The 16,709-nt window shown below is 45.7% G+C and overlaps 1 protein-coding gene across 1 annotated transcript in view; it reads right to left on the minus strand.

Moving 5' to 3' along the window:
* The window catches only part of LOC133999066 (rho guanine nucleotide exchange factor 40-like), a 29,590-nt gene that overhangs the window by 9,924 nt on the left and 2,957 nt on the right, over positions 1 to 16,709 (minus strand). Inside the window, exons 3-13 of the mRNA XM_062438229.1 lie at positions 13,650 to 14,317; positions 13,078 to 13,238; positions 11,614 to 11,667; positions 10,847 to 11,053; positions 9,280 to 9,403; positions 9,103 to 9,193; positions 6,809 to 6,930; positions 6,463 to 6,559; positions 5,254 to 5,541; positions 4,275 to 4,397; positions 3,306 to 3,497 (exon numbers count right to left, since the gene is read on the minus strand). Of these exons, the coding sequence (XP_062294213.1) occupies positions 3,306 to 3,497; positions 4,275 to 4,397; positions 5,254 to 5,541; positions 6,463 to 6,559; positions 6,809 to 6,930; positions 9,103 to 9,193; positions 9,280 to 9,403; positions 10,847 to 11,053; positions 11,614 to 11,667; positions 13,078 to 13,238; positions 13,650 to 14,317 (2,127 nt within the window). The remainder of the gene's footprint in view (positions 1 to 3,305; positions 3,498 to 4,274; positions 4,398 to 5,253; positions 5,542 to 6,462; positions 6,560 to 6,808; positions 6,931 to 9,102; positions 9,194 to 9,279; positions 9,404 to 10,846; positions 11,054 to 11,613; positions 11,668 to 13,077; positions 13,239 to 13,649; positions 14,318 to 16,709) is intronic.

The following is a 16,709-nucleotide window of genomic DNA, read 5'->3' on the forward strand; positions in this document are numbered from 1 at the left end:
ACTATAAGTCTGACTTTATGATGAAGACATAAAAAGAGGTTTAAGAAGTGAAAACACACAGGACAGAAAAACGTCCTCTGTCCTCACTACCGAAGCTTCAAAAACACACACTGGTCCTCACAATGATAGACAACAAACACACACACACACACACACACACACACACACACACACAGACGTCCAGCTACCAGATGAATAGGAGCTAGCGTCTGTTAGCTCACTTAAATCACTACAACTTTCTGCTGGAGCGAATGAGAGTAATGCAAAACACACATGTGCACACACACACACGCACACACACTAACAAACACACTAACACACACACTAACACACATGGGCATACACACACACACACACACACGCCAACACAGAGTAAGGAGATCAGCTTTAAAAAAAAAAAAAATCACCCTGGAGTCAAACTGACGCCAACTTAACATCAAACAACTGAATCACTGCAACACACACACACACACAGAAATACACACACAGAAATACACACACTCACACACTCACTCGTACACACGCACACACATCTGAACTGTGTGTGTTTGTGTAAAATGTGTACAAAGAGTAAAATGCGTCGTACCTCTGTGTTCTCTGTTTCAGCTCTGCAGTCTGACTGAGCCGAGCAGAGAGCGGCATCCTGACCACACACACACACACACACACACACACACACACACACACGCTGACACCCCTCACCCAACCCCACCTCATTCACAGGCTGAATGGCAGATGGGCGGTCCCAAGAGGAGGGGGGAGGGAGGGTCGCCACGGCAACAAAGACTTTGTAAAAGGAGTGAAAAGAGAAAAGAGGGAAAACTTGGCACTGGAGTGATACCTGGACTACACACACACACACACACACACACACTGTCACACTCTCACACACACACACACACACACACACACTCTAAGGTTTTCACACGTATGTTTCATGTTTGAACAGAAGACGCCGTTTCTTCCTCTTCAAGGTTAGAGACTATCTGTCCTGACAAAGATACGAGCTCTACAGCTGACAGTGTGTGTGTGTGTGTGTGTGTGTGTGTGTGTGTGTGTGTGTGAGTGTGTGTGTGTGTGTGTGTGTGAGTGTGAGTCACATATCTGTCATTACTGTCACTTCTAACCTTCATGTACTTAGTGGAGAATGAACATTAAGTTCAGTAAGGAGGAAAACTTCTTTACTGTTGATATGAACATGACTGCTGGTTTAACACACACTGGGAACACTGGGAACACTGGGAACACTGGGAACACTGGGAACACTGGGTACACTGGGAACACTGGGAACACTGGGTACACTGGGAACACTGGGAACACTGGGAACACTGGGTACACTGGGTACACTGGGTACACTGGGAACACTGGGTACACTGGGAACACTGGGAACTGTCCTTTATAAAACTCTGAAACATTAAACTATGAAAGAAAGAAAGAAAGGAGGAAGAGGAGAAAGAAAAAAAGAAAGGAGAAATAAAGAGGTGTGTATAATGATAAATATTACATATTTTAATCACCTACAGTGTATTTAAGTGGACTTATACTAATAATGACTTCAGATGGTTCCTGGTCTCCATGGTTACCAGAGTAAATGTAATATGTAGAACAATTGTATTCCATTACCTTTATTTAATATAAAGTTATAATGTAAGATCATGCCAAACTAGTTGATATGGTGTTTTATTGACAATTTACTGTTTTTAAGCAAGTTGAATTATTTGGTACAAAGTTTTTATGGTTACACCACTTAGACATTTTTGCCATAATCCTCTAATATATTCTCTCTAAATGGATTAAAAGCAGAAATTTGATGCTGGGTCCACAAAAAAAGAATGTGTGAAGTTATTCATACGTTTATTTTATCATTTTAACCCTTTAAATTTAAATAAACCACATGAACACTAACAACATCACTGACCCGTAAAACTCTGCATGAAGACAAACGTCTGAAAGATGCTTTAAAAGAAGAATTCACCAAATCAATATCCAAACATTACCAGTGATGAAGAGTTTGATCTCCACTTTCACTGTGAACCAGAAGCTGCTTTATATCGCCCCCCCCCAGACACACTCCTCTCCCCCCCCCCCCCCCCCCCCCCACCCCTCCTACAGTACAGGGTCATGTGGACAAAGAGCAGCAGCTCTGTACATTAGACACAGTTCACTATACAAAACAATATTGACACTCTCTCCTCCTCCTCCCTCTGGCCTCAATGCAAGCTGTCAGTTTCACTCCAGGAGGAGGAGGAGGAGGAGGAGGAGGAGGAGGAAGAGGAGGAAGAGGAGGAGGGGATGAGGAGGAGGAGGAAGAGGAGGAGGATGAGGAGGAGGGGATGAGGAGGAGGAGGAGGAGGAAGAGGAGGAAGAGGAGGAGGGGATGAGGAGGTGGAGGAGGTGATGTGTCAAAAGCTGACAGTAGAAACCAGCTGCTGTTACATTGAGTCATATTTAAAGAAAAATGCATCAAAAATGTGAAAATGTTTTTCTTTGTAATAAAGAAACTAAACTGAGACATTTTTGACTCTTCAGGTTCATTATTTACTATTTTCTGACATTTTATAAGTAAAATGATTAATAAAGAAATGAATCAGCTCATTCATTGATAATAAACATCACAGGTTTATAAAGAAAGTAACAGAACGACGGAGTATTAGGGACAGGCAAAAAAAAAAAAAAAGTCCGGAACAAAACAAGAAAAAAAAAATCCGACACAAGAAAAAAAAAAAAAAATCCGACACAAGAAAAAAAAAAAAAAAATCCAGAACAAGAAAAAAAAAATTCCGACACGAAAAAAAAAAAAAAAAATCCGACACGTAAAAAAAAAAAATCTGACATGAAAAAAAAAAAAAAAAATCTGGAACAAGAAAAAAAAAATTTCCGACACAAGAAAAAAAATAAAATTCCGGAAGAAAAAAAAAAAAATTCCGACACAAGAAAAAAAATAAAATTCCGGAAGAAAAAAAAAAAAAAAAAAAAATCCAGCACAAGAAAAAAAAGAAAAAAGAATGAGATCAACTTCCTGCGGAGGTTTGACCACAGTAGCAGGATCAAACCATGTTAGTAGAGCGACTGACTGCCAGCAGCTGTTAGTGTGAAGCTGATTTTATGAAGTTATCAGATCAATAACGTAAAGCCTATTTATTCTCTTTTCTTTTTGCCTGTTCTTTTCCCACCTGGCCCTAAAACTCCGTCGCAGTAACAGTGATGAACATTTATAAAACGTTTCTCATGTTTAACGAGATGTTTGAGAGGAAGGAGCAGCGTGCTCATTACTGAGCTAACGAGCAGCAGACAGGAAACAGTACCTGGTCTAAGAAGCTGTAGAGTGCGACGGCCCGGTCGATGTTCTGTCCCGTGTTGTTGACCCGCTGAGAGAAGTCCTGAAGCTGAGCCCAGAAGGAATGAACTTTGACCTCGTAGAGATGGAGATCAGCTGACGTCACGTCCTGCCAGCGATCCACACGGCTCAGCAGCGCCTCGCCCCGTTTACACCGGTCCTGCAGAGAAACCAGAGTCCAACATGATCCAACTTCACCTCACCTGCTACTAACCAACTTCACCTACTACAAACCAGCTTCACCTGCTACAAACCAGTTCACCTGCTACTAACCAGCTTCACCTGCTACAAACCAGTTCACCTGCTACAAACCAGCTTCACCTGCTACAAACCAGCTTCACCTGCTACAAACCAGCTTCACCTACTACAAACCAGCTTCACCTACTACAAACCAGCTTCACCTGCTACAAACCAGCTTCACCTGCTACAAACCAGCTTCACCTGCTACAAACCAGCTTCACCCAAACACACACAGCTGCAGAGTTTAACCTTTGTGTCGTCCTCCCGTCTGTTTTGACTGTTCCTTCTTTCCTCCCTTCCTTCCTCCCTCCCTCCTTCATTCCTTCCTTCTGTCCTTCCTTCCTCCCTCCTTCTTTCCTTCCTTCTGTCCTTCCTTCCTCCCTTCCTTCTTTCCTCTGTCCTTCTTTCCTCCCTCCATCCCTCCTTCCTTTTTTCCTCCCTCCCTCCTACCTTCCTCCCTCTGTCCTTTCCTTCCTTCTTCTTTTCCTTTCTCCCTCCATCCCTCCTTCCTTCTTTCCTCCCTCCTTCCTTTCCTTCCTTCTTCCTCCCTTCCTTCCTTGACTCGAGGACAACAGGAGGGTTAATGTTAACAGTGTAAAGTGCTTTACAGCTGTGTTTCATAACGAAACATCATTTCTATTGTCATTAATGTGTGTGTGTCTGTGTGTGTGTATGTGTGTGTGTGTGTGTGTCGTACATAAGCAGTTGTGTAGAACTCTTTGAAGTCTTGCTGTTTTTTGTTGAGCAGCTCCAGAGAATCCTCCGACTCGTCAAGACTCTTCAGACGAACCTCCCCGACCTCCTGCAGCCAGGACCTCACCTGAGACACACACACACACACACACACACACAACCACACACAGAGACACACACACACACACACACACACACACACACACAGAGACACACACACACACACACACACACACACACACACACACACACACACACACACACACACACACAGAGAAACACACACACACAGAGACACACACACACACACACACACACTTTTACACCTGATCTTTCTGTTACCTCAGTTTAATATTCTAGTTTCTTATTTAAAATATAAACTTAATGTTCCAGCAGACTGTTTAAAGGGTCTTTCAGTATAACTTCATCATCTCTGGTCTGATCTCAGCTGTGAGGGTTAGGGTTAGGGTTCGGGACTAACTGAGCGTGGTTAGGGTTCGGGACTAACTGAGCGTGGTTAGGGTTCGGGACTAACTGAGCGTGGTTAGGGTTCGGGACTAACTGAGCGTGGTTAGGGTTCGGGACTAACTGAGCGTGGTTAGGGTTCGGGACTAACTGAGCGTGGTTAGGGTTCGGGACTAACTGAGCGTGGTTAGGGTTCGGGACTAACTGAGCGTGGTTAGGGTTAGGGTTCGGGACTAACTGAGCGTGGTTAGGGTTCGGGACTAACTGAGCGTGGTTAGGGTTCGGGACTAACTGAGCGTGGTTAGGGTTCGGGACTAACTGAGCGTGGTTAGGGTTCGGGACTAACTGAGCGTGGTTAGGGTTAGGGTTCGGGACTAACTGAGCGTGGTTAGGGTTCGGGACTAACTGAGCGTGGTTAGGGTTAGGGTTCGGGACTAACTGAGCGTGGTTAGGGTTCGGGACTAACTGAGCGTGGTTAGGGTTAGGGTTCGGGACTAACTGAGCGTGCTCAGACTGACCTCGGTGAATCCTTCCTCCAGACTCCTGAACTCTGAGATGAGCTGCAGCTCCTGAGTCCTGGCGTTGGACAGCGTCACCAGGCGGTGCAGCAGCTCGTCCACCTGCTCGTACAGACAGGAAACCGTCTCCACCTCCGCTCGGTAGTCTTCAGTCACACTGATGCTGCTCTCCTCCCTGCGGAGCCGCGACAGCAAAGCCCCGCCCCCCTGCTGCAGCTGGACCAATCGGCTGTCTTCTAGGATGCTACGCATCACAGCCTTGTACCTGGACAGCAGCAGCTCGGCCTCCTGGGAGACGGACAGTAACAGTTACATTATATATATATATATACATTATAGACACATTAATATACATTCATATCCATACATTATATAACTGATGTTATAACTATAACTAACATTACTGATGTTATACTTATTAATAACATTATTATCTATGACAGGAAAGAAAAGTATTTCAGACCTTTGTGAATTCAATGTAAGACATTGTGTGATGGGAAGTCTGGACTGGATTTAATATCATTTTTGCTTTAGGAGTTTATTTAAATGATGAATTTATTATCAAAGTTACAGATCAAATCATTTTCTGCCATTTGACTCGTCTACACCTACACTCTGAACCTGGGGTTACAACATGTTTACTATCTATTTTAGATATTTTACTCTTAATTAGATCATAATATTTAAAAATGAAGACTTGAAACCAATGACTGAGATCATAAACTCATCAGGAAACTGTTTAACTGACTTCTAACAGCCAGTAGTGTCGCCCCCTGCTGGCTGTTAGAGAGAATACAGGTTTAACTCTGTGCTACCTACTTGGTGTGTGTGTGTCTGTGTGTGTGTGTGTGTGTGTGTGTGTGTGTGTGTGTCTGTGTGTGTCTGTCTGTGTGTGTGTGTGTGTGTGTGTGTGTGTCTGTGTGTGTCTGTCTGTGTGTGTGTCTGTCTGTGTGTGTGTGTGTGTGTGTGTGTGTGTGTGTGTGTGTGTGTCTGTTTTTTTGTAAAGCTGCAAATATAGTAGTTATTTTAAATGACCAAAGTGTGTAAAAGAAAGAGCCTAATGAACATTTAAACAGTGTGTATCTGTCTATTACTGCCTCACTCAGTGGTTTATATTGCTGTGTGCATGTGAGTGTGTATGTGGTTGTGTGTGTATATGTGTGAGTGTGTGTGTGTGTGTGTGTGTGTGTGTGTGTATTCGTGTCAGACCTCAGCAGCAGCAGGTAGAGGTGTGGACTGCAGGATGTTGATGGTTTTCTGCAGCAGGTTGATGACGACTTCACACTGATTGGTCAGCTGCTCCACTCTCTGATGACATCACAAAAATAAAAAACACAACAGGTCAGTCAGCTGATTTCCCTGCATGTGTACAGGTAACGCTAACAGATGCTAACAGGTCCCATAAGATGCTAACAGGTGCTAACAGGTCCTATCAGGTGCATCAGGTCTATCAGGTGCTATCAGGTCCTATCAGGTGCTAACAGGTCCTATCAGGTCCCAACAGGTACTATCAGGTGCTAACCCAACTACCAAACCTTCATTATGATGATCTTACTGACCGATCTGAAGCAGAGCCAGCTGCTCTGACTGAAGCTGAATGAACCCTCCGAACTCTACAGGAAGCTGACGGAGATCAACGTGTTTCTGCACAGACTTCAGAGAGCTCAACACCTCCACCTGCACACACACAAGTCACATACATGTTTTTACTTTATTCATAATCACAGAACATCACATATCTTCCCCTCCAGGCTTCAGTGTTCATACATCGCTGTTTATCCTCAGACAGCTTCAGGCTCATCATGTAATTGTTCTCTGATTCACAGCAGATATGAACTAAAGATATATGAGATACTATGACTGCTGCTGTCATCACATCAGTTTAAATGACAGCGTCTGTGTGATCGGATGAACTCACATTAAATATGAAGCAGTTTAATTCTCCTCAGACACAAAGCTGCTGTTTAAGATTTACACATTTACTGCAGAGACTAAAAACTCTGTTAGAACAGAGAGAAGAGACGTAGTTACTCTAGGTACTCCTCAGACTCTGTGTGTGTGTGTGTGTGTGTGTGTGTGTGTGTGTGTGTGTGTGTGTGTGTGTGTGTGTGTGTGTGTGTGTGTGTGTCAGATGTTACCTGTGCAGCTGCAGGTTTGTCCAGACGTAGAGACGAGTCCTTGTTGACCAGCAGTAACACAGTGTGTATGGATCCTGGTATGTTGTCCTGCACACACACACACACACACACACACACACACACACACACACACACACACACACACACACACACACAGTAGCTCTTCAGTACAGTTCACAGCAGTCGTCATGGTAACACACAGGTGGATATCTCAGGCTGTAAAGCTCGTCACTGATGGTTCATGTTGGTCAGTGACGTGTTTTCAGTCCCTAAACTATAATAAGATCCTCATCATGTGATCAGTAAAGTCTCATCATGTGATCAGTAAAGTCTCATCATGTGATCAGTAAAGTCTCATCATGTGATCAGTAAAGTCTCATCATGTGCTCCTCAGGCCTCAGTTAGGATCAGTTCCTTCTAGTTTCTCCATTAATGTGAAACCTTCCTCGTCTCTCTGTGTTTACTGAGACCCGCCGACACTGAATGATGACGACATGCAACATGTGCAGAGAACAAACCTAAAGCCTGAACAGCAAGCCACAGATCAGATATGAAGCAGACATGTATCAGCTGCTGGGGTCAAAGGTCAAAACAGCTGCAGCAGAAGAAGCAGCTGCGTCTTTCTACAGTAGAAACATCAGACGTAGGGCTGCGGGGCGATTATGGCAAAAAATCAACTTTTAACCTGGATCACGATGAATGAATGATTATCTCCTCCCTTCATGAACAATGATGTATTTTCATAGTTTCTTTAGTTTAGTATTTTACGCTGCTGCCCTCACACATGAGGATCTTTAGGGAGGTAAAATAATGATGTTTTAAGTGGTGACGCTGTGATTAATGTCTAGTTTACTTGATCAGAACTATGTAAAGATCATGGTTTGGGTTCAAATGATCATTAAAGATATGCAAACCTTTGCTGTCATGGCAACAGTGAACACCACCATTAATTGACATGAGCGAGATTAAGTCCATTAGAGTTTCTAAATGTCGTTTTCCATTATTTTTTTCAATTAATTGCCCAGACCTAGCCAGATGTCAGTTTTTATAAGTCTGATATAAAACTGGTTCACAGATGAGTAACGAGGTCAGTCTTTATTTAAACCAACAGGAAGTCTTAGTGAAGCAGCGCTGCAGCTTCACTCTGCTAAATAAACCAAATCTCAGCTTTCCACTGTCACATATTCATGATTAAAGTCATGAGCCAAACATAATAAAGCAGCTGTTCTCCTTCCATGACTGTTTATCTGCTTTATCTCACAGTAGAGATATATCTGTAATACTGGATTGTTTATTGTTTAATGTGTTCATTTTATATTTGTTTCATCTTTCTATGTTTAATGCATCATATTCTGCTCATTTAGTTTCTGCTTAAATATTGTATGTATGTTGTATTATGTGAAGCACTTTGTAAAGCTGTTAAACATGTTGAGGATCACATGACCTGCACAGCTGGAGCCCTGATATCTAGTTATTATTTAGGAAACAGTTAAAGCTGTGAAACATGGAGGAAGTTATGATCATACTGAGATATAAAGAGTAATTACTGAGTCATAATAATCTATCATTTCTGTTTAGTTTTCAGTAGAAGTGATAAATAAGAGTTCAGTTTATAAAGAGTCTGTTTCTGTTTGTTTGTTCATCAAACAGTAGAAGAAGAAAGCAGGTCATCAGGTTCATGTGGCCTCTGGCTGCTGGTCACATGACTCACCTGCAGGGACCTGAGAGCCGAGAACAGAGCCGGGACCGGAGCAGCTCTACGGGCGTCCACCAGCACCGTCAGCCCCCTGCACCCGCACGTCCTTCCTGTTGCACACAGGAAGTGATGTCAGAGGAGGAGCGGTCTACAGTAAGGTGAGTCAGAGGTGCGTGAGGAGGCGAGTGGTACCTGAGGATGGAGGAGTAGTACAGCAGGAGGCGCAGCAGCTCGGCGCTGTCGCAGTCCGGGTTGGACCACACCGAGCTGGAGGTGCAGACGGTCAGCAGAGGACGTCCACTCCTGTCTCTGACTCCTGTAGGAAGACACACCAAGTCTATACTGGTTATACTGGTCTCATACTGGATTTAAGATGGTTTAATTCAATTCAACAAAAAATAGAAAACACAATAAAAAAGAAATCAGAAATAAAATACCTGGCCATAAAATACCTAGTGACAGTAAGACACAGTTAAAAGCTGGAGACAAAAGTACGTTTTAAGGTTTTTTCAGGCGGGGAGTTCCGGTCCTCTGAAATGAGGCCAACCAGGAAGTAACTTCAAACTGCATTCTATCAAAAGGCCACCTGATTTTATATGTGACGATAAAGCAGGGTATGCATTAGGGCGTGGCTACGTGGTGATTGACAGGTTGATTGGTTCACAGGTTCAGGAGGGCGCCTCATGCTCCTCCTGATGCCCATATAAGTAGAATCCCTGTTTTTATTTTCCCAGCATGCACCTGAAATGTTCAAGATGGCGCTGCTCAGATCCGATACTATTGGCCTCCGAGCAGCAGTCCACAAACCAATGGGTGACGTCACGGATGTTACGTCCACATTATATACAGTCTATGGGTTTTTCTTAAAACTTTTAATGGTGGAAGAGAAACGAATGGGAGGAGGAGAGTTCTACTGTTTGGGGGCAGCAATAGAGAAGACTCTGTCCCCATAGCACCTAGTCCTACATCTGTGGACAGACAGGAGTCCCTGGTTCTCTGCCAGTGTGGTATGGGGGACAGGAGTTCTGTTAAATACAGGGGAGCAAGTCCATTCAAGGTCTTATAAACAACTGTTAGTCATTTAAAATCAACTCTGTATGAATGGGAGTGATGTGATGCCTCTTTTTAGATTTTGTGAGAACTCTAGCTGCAGTATTTTTAATGAGTTGGAGACGGGATAAAGTGGTATGTGGGATACCAAAGTATAATAAATTACAGTAATCAAGGCCAGATGATATGAATGCATGAATGACTTTCTCCAGTTCAGCAGTGCAAAGAAATGATTTGAGTTTAGAGACGATCCGAAGCTGCATGAAACTTAACTTAACTACATTATTGATTTGCGGATTATCACATTTTATTCATCATTATCATCGAAAATGACACCAAGGTTTTCTGCATGAGGTTTAACAGAGGGGGGGGGGTACATTTCTGAGATGAGGAGAAATGATGTTGGTTTTATTTAAAGATGTATTTTTGGGCTTTTAATGCCTTTATTTTGGTAAGTAACTGGCAGAGAGGCCGACAGGAAATGACCTGCAGCATCGGTCCCTGGCCGGATTCGAACCAGGGACGCAGTGATTACGTGGTTCTCTCTAACCAGTCGACCACAGGAGCGCTCCATGTGGCTTATATGTTGTGGTCCAAACAATGGTTGGTTTAATGGTCTCATACTGGTCTGAGAGGACAGTCCACTGGCTAAACTGGTCTCACTCTGGATTTAAGATGGTTTGATAAATGAGGTTTGTGTTTTTCTCACCAGGCAGACAGAGAGCTCCAGACCTCAGCAGCACACTGTTGAAGCTGGACTGGGAGGACTGGGAGGACTGGGAGGACTGGGAGGACTGGGAGACCTGTACTGGGACTGTGGGAGCAGCTGACTTTGCTGGTTGTTGTGGTTCTGTTGGACTGGGACCAGAACACACACCAATGTCTGAGTGGACAGGAGGCGTCTCACTGCTGGAACCTGTGGAGAGAAGACACACACACACACACACACACACACACACACACACACACACACACACACACACACACACACACAGACAGACACACACACAGACACACACACACACACACACATTGACTGAGCTGTACAACATTAACTCACATTTGTTCTTCTATACTTATGAGGACCCAACACTTTATTACATCATTATTCACAGTTCTGCTCCACTGTTTGTTTCACATCATTTATGTTTTATCATGATTTAATTATTATTATTTAAGTCCACTAACGACTTACTAATGAAGTCATTAAGGATGCAGAGACTCAGAGCAGACAGCTGTTAGACTGAGAGCAGAAGGGGGGGGGGCAGTGTGTGTGCTGTTACTACAGGAGGAGGAGGAAGATTCATTCAGTCAATCACAGGAGGAGGAGGAGGAGAAGGAGGAGGAAGAGGAGGAGGAGGAGGAAGAGGAGAAGGAGGAGGAAGAGGAGGAGGAGGAGGAAGAGGAGGTGATAAATGGGAAAACAGAAAGAGTTTCAGGGTTTATGGGATGAGGAGGAGAAACATGTTTCTGTACCTTCACGATGAAGCTCTGCAGTTCTTCCATCACCAACCTCCTCCTTCTTCTTCTCCTCTTCCTTCTCCTCTTCCTCTTTCTTCTCCTCTTCCTCTTCCTTCTCCTCTTCCTTCTCCTCTTCCTCGTCCTTCTCCTCTTCCTCTTTCTTGTCCTCTTCTTTCTCTTTATGTCCATTTTCATCCCAACATGAACTTTGATCCAACGCTGGAGAGGAAACGCTCACTGATGTGTTTAACTCCTCAGTGTGTGTGTGTTGTGTGTCAGAGTCAGTGTGTGTGTGTTGTGTGTTAGTGTGTGTGTCAGTGTGTGTGTGTTGTGTGTCAGAGTCAGTGTGTGTGTGTTGTGTGTTAGTGTGTGTGTCAGTGTGTGTGTGTTGTGTGTCAGAGTCAGTGTGTGTGTGTTGTGTGTTGGGCTCCTCAGAGTGTGTGTGTTGTGTGTTTAACTCCTCAGTGTGTGTGTGTTGTGTGTCAGAGTCAGTGTGTGTGTGTTGTGTGTCAGAGTCAGTGTGTGTGTGTTGTGTGTTGGGCTCCTCAGAGTGTGTGTGTTGTGTGTTGGAGTCAGTGTGTGTGTGTTGTGTGTCGGAGTCAGTGTGTGTGTCGGAGTCAGTGTGTGTGTGTTGTGTGTCAGAGTCAGTGTGTGTGTGTTGTGTGTCTGAGTCAGTGTGTGTGTGTTGTGTGTTTAACTCCTCAGTGTATGTGTGTTGTGTGTCAGAGTCACTGTGTGTGTGTTGTGTGTTGGAGTCAGTGTGTGTGTGTTGTGTGTTAGGGTCAGTGTGTGTGTATTGTGTGTTAGTGTGTGTGTCAGTGTGTGTGTGTTGTGTGTTAGGGTCAGTGTGTGTGTGTTGTGTGTGTGTGTCAGTGTGTGTGTGTTGTGTGTTAGGGTCAGTGTGTGTGTATTGTGTGTTAGTGTGTGTGTCAGTGTGTGTGTGTGCACCTCCTCTCTCCTCCTCTTCACCTCCTGAATCTCTCTCTTCTTCTTCTTCTTCTCTACTTTCTTGACTCTGCTGTACAATGATAACCTGAACCTCCTCTTCTACTTCCACCTCCTCCTCCACTCTCTCCTCCTCTAACTCTTCCTCTGTCTCTTCACCCTCCTCTTCATCCTCTTCCTCCTCCTCCTCCTCTCCTCCCTCTGCAGCAGTGTGTACATCCAGCAGTAAACTTTCATCTCTCCTACACTCAGTCTTCTCCTCCTGCACCTCCTCTTCTTCCCTCTCTACAACATCAGCTGACACTTTCATTTCATTCTTCTTCTCCTGCCTCTCCCTCAGCTCTCCCTCTTCCCTCTCCTCCTCCTCTTCCCTCTCCTCCTCCTTCTCCTCCTCTTCCCTCTCCTCCTCCTTCTCCTCCTTCTCTGCCTCTTCCTCTTCCTCCTCCTCCTCCACCTCCTCCTCCTCCACCTCCTCCCTCTGTTCTGTACAGTTCTCAGGTTCAGTGCATGGGTTCAGGCTTGTTGAGTCAGTACCTCCTATTTGCTCCTGCGACATCCAGCGCTGCGACTGACAGCTGGAGGTCTCCACGACTTCAGGAGGAGCAGAGGAGGAAGAGGAGGAGGAGGAGACGGGGGAGACTGGGGTGAGAATGACGGGTCTACAAGAGTCCTGGTTGAAGTTCTCCTCGATGAGCCTGGAGCAGAGCCCAGTTTGGGAGCCGACCTCCACACATGACCAGGAGGAGTGTGTGTTACCGACGGGGTGTGTGAGAGGAGTGTGTGTGCTCTCAGGTGTGTGTGTGTTCTCAGGTGTGTGTGTGTCAGCAGCAGAGTGTGTGTGTGTGTTCTCAGGTGTGTGTGTGTCAGCAGCAGAGTGTGTGTGTGTGTTCTCAGGTGTGTGTGTGTCAGCAGCAGAGTGTGTGTGTGTGTTCTCAGGTGTGTGTGTGGCAGCAACAGAGTGTTCGTGTGTGTTCTCAGGTGTGTGTGTGGCAGCAGCAGAGTGTGTGTGCGTGTTCTCAGGTGTGTGTGTGGCAGCAGCAGCGTATGTGTGTGTGTGTGTAGAGGGGTGTGTGTTGCTCCGGGTTCGGAGCTGCAGACTGATGGACTGGGTTAAGGAGCCTTTCTGTGGGGAGAAGCGAGGCAGCGGCAGCTCCAGCAGCTCCACGTATTCCCCCTCTGAGTCCTCTCCATCGCTGCTCGCTGCTGATTGGTCGGTTTTTGTAGAGGATGGGAGGAGCTTTACATCCTCTCCTGTGGAGTCGGTATCTCTACATGGATCACGTGATGTGTTGATGAACATTTCTCCATCCTTAACGATGGACTTCTTGTCCTCTCCCAGGGAGGTCCTGGGCCGGCTGGTGAACTGTGGGTAGACCAGGTCCTCCCATGGGAGCCTGAAGACGTCTCCGTGGGCTGAGAGGAGGCAGCGCTCCAGCCTGGACGCTCCTCGCTGCTCCCTCTCCCTGTTCACAGAGTCCAGCCAGGCCATGCTGAAGAGGGACCGCAGGGCTAACTCTGACACCTCCTGCTGCTCCACATGGTTGCTGCCGGCCGACACGCTGCACACCAGCAGGCGAGGGGAGGAGGCGACGACGCTCCTGCAGGAGGCGCTGGGGGCTCGGGGGCGAAGAGGAGAAGCAGGAGCAGAAACCAGCAGGTAGAAGTCTCCTGGACGGAGGAGGCGCTGGTCCAGAGGACAAAGCTGCACCACTATCTTCTCATGGACGCACAGAGGCCAGCCTTCATGACTAAATAACAAACCACAGTACTGCAACTAGAGGAGAGGAAAGGAAAGGAGGAGGGAAGGAGGAGGAGGAGGAGGAGGAGGAGGGGAGGAGAGGAGAAGAGGGGAAGAGGGGTTATTATAATGTACAATGAAATGAGTATTTGTGGAAACATGAGTTCAGGCTCTCAGGTGGATCTACTCTGATCCTTCAGCAGCATCAAACAAACACTTGTGAATGTTTCTGGGATACCAAACAAATGAGTTGTTTGCAGTGAATAATCACATCTACAGATCCTCTCCCTCCCAACTGGCAGCAGAACAGTGTGTCCTCTGTCTGATTCAAGTCAGTGGGCGAGGTGAGTGACGATCCCACAGAGTCACCTTTATCAAACATGACACACCAGCCAAACACGCCCGGAGCTCAACAGACAAGATCAGACATGACCAGAGAGAGAAGAGAAAGGAATGAGTCTACCTATTATCAGTGAGAGTCTGACACATTCACACTGATCATCATGTCCACCATCACACATCTGACATCTTATCAACACACACACAGTAAAGGACCTCTGTGTGTTTACTCAGTCAGCTGTGGGTCTATTGTATGATGACATCTTAACCAATGACAGTTAATGTGTGTCCCTACAAACAGGACAGTAGCCCTACAAACAGGACAGTAGCCCTACAAACAGGACAGTAGCCCCAGAAACAGGACAGTAACCCTAAAAAAAGGACAGTAGCCCTACAAACAGGACAGTAGCCCTACAAACAGGACAGTAACCCAACAAACAGGACAGTAACCCTACACACAGGACAGTAACCCTACACACAGGACAGTAACCCTACAAGCAGGACAGTAGCCCTACAAACAGGACAGTAGCCCTACAAACAGGACAGTGACCCTACAAACAGGACAGTAACCCTACAAGCAGGACAGTAGCCCTACAAACAGGGCAGTAGCCCCACAAACAGGACAGTAACCTTACAAACAGGACAGTAGCCCTACAAACAGGACAGTGGACCTACAAACAGGACAGTAACCCTACAAACAGGACAGTGGCCCTACAAACAGGACAGTAACCCTACAAGCAGGACAGTAGCCCTACAAACAGGGCAGTAGCCCCACAAACAGGACAGTAACCCTACAAACAGGACAGTGGCCCTACAAACAGGACAGTACCCCTACAAACAGGACAGTAACCTTACAAACAGGACAGTAGCCCTACAAACAGGACAGTAGTCCCTAAAAACAGGACAGTAACCCTACAAACAGGACAGTGGCCCTACAAACAGGACAGTAACCTTACAAACAGGACAGTAGCCCTACAAATAGGACAGTAACTCTACAAACAGGACAGTAACCCTACAGAGGGACAGTACACTTTACAGAAGGACAGTAACCCTACAAACAGGACAGTAGCCCTATAAACAGGACAGTAGCCCTACAAACAGGACAGTAGCCCTACAAATAGGACAGTAACTCTACAAACAGGACAGTAGCCCCACAAACAGGACAGTAGCCCTACAAACAGGACAGTAAGCCTTCAAACAGGACAGTAACCCTACAAACAGGACAGTAACCCTACAAACAGGACAGTGGCCCTACAAACAGGACAGTAACCTTACAAACAGGACAGTAACCCTAAAAACAGGACAGTAACCCTACAAACAGGACAGTGGCCCTACAAACAGGACAGTACCCCTACAAACAGGACAGTAACCTAACAAACAGGACAGTAGCCCTACAAACAGGACAGTAATCCCTAAAAACAGGACAGTAACCCTACAAACAGGACAGTGGCCCTACAAACAGGACAGTAACCTTACAAACAGGACAGTGACCCTATAGACAGGACAGTAACCCTACAAACAGGACAGTAACCCTACAAACAGGACAGTGGCCCTACAAACAGGACAGTACCCCTACAAACAGGACAGTGACCCTACAAACAGGACAGTAACTTTACAAACAGGACAGTAGCCCTACAAACAGGACAGTAGTCCCTAAAAACAGGACAGTAACCCTACAAACAGGACAGTAGCCCTACAAACAGGACAGTAGCCATATAAACAGGACAGTAGCCCTACAAACAGGACAGTAGCCCTACAAATAGGACAGTAACTCTACAAACAGGACAGTAGCCCCACAAACAGGACAGTAGCCCTACAAACAGGACAGTAAGCCTTCAAACAGGACAGTAACCCTACAAACAGGACAGTAACCCTACAAACAGGACAGTGGCCCTACAAACAGGACAGTAACCTTACAAACAGGACAGTAACCCTAAAAACAGGACAGTAACCCTACAAACAGGACAGTGGCCCTACAAACAGGACAGTACCCCTACAAACAGGACAGTAACCTTACAAACAGGACAGTAGCCCTACAAACAGGACAGTAGTCCCTAAAAACAGGACAGTAACCCTACAAACAGGACAG

Source organism: Scomber scombrus, chromosome 1 (genome assembly GCF_963691925.1).
Source record: "Scomber scombrus chromosome 1, fScoSco1.1, whole genome shotgun sequence".
Taxonomy (NCBI): Eukaryota; Metazoa; Chordata; class Actinopteri; order Scombriformes; family Scombridae; genus Scomber; species Scomber scombrus.